Below are 5700 nucleotides of genomic sequence, written 5' to 3'. Positions count from 1 at the left end.
CCCCCTCGGATAGAACTTTTGGTCAAACTGGGCATTTATTGGAAGGACCTGTCATTAGAGTAGCAGCCCCCTCCGCGGCTCTGTAAGTGTAACAAGTCTAGTATACAAAGTTAAAAGATTTTGCTCCATCTTGACCAGGTTAAACATTTAAAAGCTACTTTACTGTTAATACACCAGTGATAATGATTTAAATAACTATATAAGATTGTAACACTTGACAAAGAGGCCGTTCTTCATAAAAAAGTACATTTTATGTTAATATTTTTTACCTAAAAGAAAACATTTTCCACACATTACCTACATGGGGAACTTTGATTAAAGAAATAAAACTGATACTTAGTTGGGACGCCAGCGTCTACTGTACTGTATGCACTACAGCTCTCAGGGAAATGTCCAATATGTCCACTGGGTTGTTTGGATGCAAATGTGGTTTACGTTTGGGAATCAAATGAATCCCAAGTTAATCACATTAATCACAAACATATCTTGTACGTGTTTTTGACAGTAGTGGGTCGGAGGATTTGGTCGGCTGAAAGAGGAGTTTTCCTTTCAGTGTCAGACACTGCCGAGAAAATCCACTTTACAGTTTGTATATTATTACCTCTGACACACGGGCTCTGAGGTTGAAACAAATATTAATATATGATTTGTTTTACTCTCAAATATTAGGAGCTGAACTTCCACTTGGGACATGAATAGTCCATATCCACGACGTTTGCTATAATACTTGATACTTGAGTAAAAGTACAAGTATCTTAGCCAAAAACGACTTCGGTAGACGTTAAAGTCACCTTTCAGAATGTTACTTGAGTAAAACTCTTAAATTATGTGACATTTACAGTAGTTTCAAAAGTAATTTTCTGATATTAAATGTACTTAACTATTATAAGTATTAATTTTCTTCTTACTTATTGGTTGGCACACAGTAAACACCAATAACAATATGTGTTCAGCCAATTACATCGGCCTACTGATGTATCATGCATTTATATTTATTACACTAGAAATTTAAAAACTAAACTCAGTTTAGAAACTGGTTTTCAGCAGGTTCCTGTTCTGCAGAAACAAAACACTGAATGTGGTTACAGCACATCGGGACAAACATTTGTACAGGACATCAATATGGACTAGACAAATTTGGATAACTAAAACAACAATACAGCTTCAGCCGGGTTCTCGTCTAAACATAAAGATATTACTGCACATGCTCAGTCAGGATTCTCTTACTGAAAGCAGGTGCTACAGTGCATCACCATCCTGTCCTTACAGGTGTCCCACACTCTATCTCTCATCCCCATCGTCTCTCGGGTTCCTTAATAAAGTCAGTCTATCTGCGTGGCATGTGTCCAGCCCAACTACTGCCTCCCCAAAGACAACGAGGCCTGATAGCAGGGAAACAGGAGAGAGCCGTCTGCATAACAAGGACTTATTATGATGATGAAATGTCCTACAAGGCCCCAAACACCCTCTTAAAGAAATCTCTCCCTCCGATAAGGGGAGTCTAAACCCAGAGAGAGAGGGGGGGGGGGGTGAGGATCCTAACCTGATTGGATCGGCGGCCTCGGAGGAGGCGCGCCTAACGAAATCAAATGGCCGTCAAGCCGCTGTCATGCATAATTAATTGGGCCTTCTACGACCAACTACACAAAAATCCATGGTCATTTGATTAGGGGGTTTATGAGGACGCTCTGAAGTGCATCGCTGTCTTCCCTGCTTCCCTGCTCACCTCTCTGTCAGGGGGGGAAATGTCAGAGCCTGCACATGTTTAACTTTAACATCCAGAAGAGACAACTCTCATTATGGTTCCTTTTTAAAACGCAAGGACATAATATGCACTAATGTATAGGCTGTGTTTTACTGAAGATCACTATCTGGCCTATAGATACAGAGACACCTGACAGGTCTCAGCAGGTGAAGTCAATGAAACACCCCTCCTCCTTCCCCGATCTACAGCAGCACTTAGAGGGTAATTTGTTTTTTTCTCAACCTGGACCCCGCATGCATTTGTGTCTAATACACCAGTCCCGCTTTGACAAACCTTCCTCCACTGTGCTGCGGAGGAGGGTCTGGCTAATCCACACAGCATTCTAGGATGGGAGAAAAATGTGCTCTGGTTTATTGGCATTTCTTTAAACCAATCACAGTCGTCTTGGGCGGCAGGTAAGCGCTGTACAGAGCCACGGTGCCGCTGCAAAAATAGCCTTGGTAAAGGAAATTGTTTTGGTGGAACACGTTCGTTCAAACGTTTTTAGTCGGTTTTAGACAGAAAACTCTGATTGGACAGATAGTCTAGATAGCTGTATGGATTTACCCTGCAGAGATCTGAGGACCAGGTAACCAGAGTCCTTGTAAAGCCTGCAGCCACGCCATTAGTCACTGTGGTGCTTTGAGCTAAACGTTGCATGCTAACATTCTCACAATGACAATGCTGATATGCTGATGTTAAGCAATTTTGTTTATATAGTACCTTTTAATAAGACGTAAACTCAAAAGTGCTCTACATTTTAAAAAAAAAAGAAGAAAAAAAAGCTAGCAGAAGTTTAACCTCTTAGTGTGTGAACATGCTAAGATCGGCTTTTTAAGACTGAACATGGGGTAATGAATATGACATAATCCGCTCTGGCTGATGGGGGAATAGTATGGCAGGTCAGTAGCAATTTGAATACAAACCAAAGCGTTGAAAAAAGTAAAACATTTTGAGCTGATGGGGGTCCTTAAGGAAGGTTCAGGGGAACACCAAAGCCAGTATGATTCATACTCAGGGGACCACGAATGTCTCCACAAGATTTCAAGGCAATCCATCAATTGGTTGTTGAGATATTTTCAACTGGACCAAAGCGTTGAACCGACATCCATAGAGACAAAACACATAAAAAGATAAAAGGAAGCCACGTTTTTAAACATACAATGTTCAGTTTTATTTCCCTGTGCAGTTTTATTTCCCTGGAATTCCAAAATGTTTGCTATCTCTGGAAGCTTTAGGACCTCAGCTGCATAACAAGTGTAATGCATAATGATAGGCGTTAAAGCAACAGTCACGTCTTCATTTATAGCTCTTCTTAAAACAAACTTTACTCAGCCAGCGTAGCCCAGTTAATTTCATTCATTTGATTTTACTTGTCTTTTTCTTTTATCTTAATGTAGTCCAATTTGCTCTTACTTACATTTGCATTTGTTTTACCATTTGCTCTTTTGTTGCCATATGCAAAGCCATGCGTAACTAATTGACCAAGAAGATTTGTTAAAATTATAATTTTATGCCATGAAACATTTCAAGCAATCACAAAGTTGCAACACCTTTGGCTGAGCGAAGTATGAAAACAATTGTATAACAACAATTAAGGAAAGTCCCATACAAGGACCTCCAATCAGCAAACTACTTCTCAACTCAGACCCGCTTTAACATGTGTGTGGATACCGCCACCTGCTGGACATCAGAGGAACTACAGATTAAATTACAGGAAGTAAAACACAGACGAATCGAACCGCAGCAAGATTTTTATTCAAAAAGCATATATTCAGAAATTAAAGATGCATATAATTACATGAGTAAATATTGTTCAAATACACAAAGTGGGAGAACAATGTGCTTCAGTAGCTGCAATGTCTTTATGCACATCGCGTGCATACATGAAAATGTCTCTAGGGATGTGGTTTTCATGGGTTGTTAACGACACATCTCCCTCTCAATCTAGGGAGATTTCAGATTTTTTTTCGTTTTTAGGGTCACATCCGTCATTTAAAAGTTTCAACAGCATGAATTTATCACTGCTCAAACTGGAAGACCGCTCCCTCCAGGGTTTCTCGCCATCGACACGCCTCAACGAATTCACGATTGATGAAAAAAAAAATAATAATTACTTTCACTGCTGAAGAAGCATTTACTCCATTAACACAACACATGATTTATTTTCTACATGTTCGTTTATTATCATGCCCTTCTGCAGAACTCACAATGTATTGGCTCTTAAACTTCAGAGGAGCCTGTTTTAAATATCGGTCGAGGTTGCAGCCGACTGGCAGGGGTTGTACTGGGATAGAGGGGTATTTGAACCGGGGGGCGGGAGACAGTAAAGACGAAAGTGGGAGTTGTGATACTTCTGTAGAGTGGTACCTGCTGGCAGAAGGAAGAGGGGTGTATGAGAGTAAGGGCAGAGGGGGTAGTGTCTGCCTAGTTGGCCGGTTGGGGCCGTCCCTCTGGGATGAGCGAGGTAAAGAAGGTGCTGATGAAGGACCATGCGGTGGTGAGGAAGCTTGGTTCTGGGAGAGCAGCGGCAGCAGCCTGGGCCGGGTCCTCAGGGCCTCCACCTCCTTCCTCCCCGCTGTCGTCCTCCTCCAGCCCCTCATCCATCAGACGTTCCTGGGACACAGAAGGGAGGAGATAGTCGTGGTTAGAGAGAAGGAAAATAATGGATATGTAATGCCATATTTAGCCATGCAAGCTGATCAGTTGTCAAAGACCATGGTGTTTCAGCTTTCAGCTGTAAATCTTCAAAATTGATTTGAATCAAATTTGGTGGAAACTTAAGCCAAATGCTAAAAGAAAAATTAGTTTTTTTTAATGCATTAAATGATCTTTTCCACAATTTGATGCAGCGTATTGTCTCTATGCAGACACATTCTGTCTGGTCATTTGTCAATAAGAAATCTTACTTAGAACAACAAATATATTTATCTGCTGCTAAGAGCCTTAGGTTAGACAAACAGGTAAGAGCGGTTGCATGGTTCTTGCAGAACTTAAGACAAAATAAATAAAGTTGAGAGACATTCACCATTTCCTGTATGTCTTGGTGTCTCTCTGCTTCCTCCTGAGGAGGCCTGGCCCGTTCTCCTTCTCTGAGGTTCTGCTGCTCCGGCCTGAAGGGAAACCAACCGGCCTGGTGCCTGGGGGGGAAAACACAAACATGTCTTTAAGATCCGTACATGCATAGAAAAAAAAAATTCACATTGAAACATTGGTGAAAACTGACTTTGGTCATCGACAGACATTAAGAAAACTGAATACAAATTAAAGCCAATGTGAGAAATCTAAAAGTATGCATATGTAAAATATAATTGACTCACAGGTAGACAAGCAGCATGGCGCCGATCACCATGACGAAGCGGCTAAAAGAGGAGTAGAAGTAAACGATGCTGAGCAGGACGCCGGCGCGAGACACCGTGTACAACCAGTCCAGCCAATCGCGGTTCAGCTCGTCGTCGTTCATCACTGCCCCGCCCTGCGCGTTCATCTGGATGTTGGGGTTGGCTGGCTGGTTGTCAGGTAAAGGGTTGGCAGCTGGGTTGGGCCCCAGCGGGGGCTGCACGGCTTCGTTGGGCTGGGCGGGTTGATGGGGCGAGGAGGAGGGAGAGGAGGGAGGGGGGGTGTTGGGAGGCTGAGAGGCAGCTACTGCTGCTTGACTAACGAGGAGGTGGAAAGAGTCAGATATTTAGAAGAAAACACATAATCAGAAAATTCCTTCAAAATAATTCCTCAAGTAAGGTAAGTCCTGACTACTATTAATCTTTGTATTACAGTAGAAAGTAGGGCTGCACGATGTGCTATATTGTTGTGTCCTCAGTTCTGCCTTACTGCTTTCAGTATTTTTTCAAAATACAACTTCTTTCATTCTTTCATTGAACAGACTATAACGGGTGGTGGTGGCGCAGTGGACATGACATGCCTTTGGTGTGGGAGACCTGGGTTCGATTCCCACTGCG

General features: G+C 42.2%; 1 protein-coding gene across 1 annotated transcript in view; it reads right to left on the bottom strand.

Annotated features, from left to right (window-relative positions):
• Positions 1-3483: 3483 nt before the first annotated feature.
• Positions 3484-5700, bottom strand: part of herpud2 (HERPUD family member 2) — an 8361-nt gene continuing 6144 nt past the window's right edge. Inside the window, exons 6-8 of the mRNA XM_032517604.1 lie at positions 5065-5400; positions 4773-4884; positions 3484-4360 (exon numbers count right to left, since the gene is read on the bottom strand). Of these exons, the coding sequence (XP_032373495.1) occupies positions 4172-4360; positions 4773-4884; positions 5065-5400 (637 nt within the window). The 3' untranslated portion in view covers positions 3484-4171. The remainder of the gene's footprint in view (positions 4361-4772; positions 4885-5064; positions 5401-5700) is intronic.

Source organism: Etheostoma spectabile, chromosome 6 (assembly GCF_008692095.1).
Source record: "Etheostoma spectabile isolate EspeVRDwgs_2016 chromosome 6, UIUC_Espe_1.0, whole genome shotgun sequence".
NCBI lineage: Eukaryota > Metazoa > Chordata > Actinopteri > Perciformes > Percidae > Etheostoma > Etheostoma spectabile.
The sequence above is the reverse complement of the archived record's forward strand: the minus strand, read 5'-3'. Positions and strand labels throughout refer to the sequence as shown.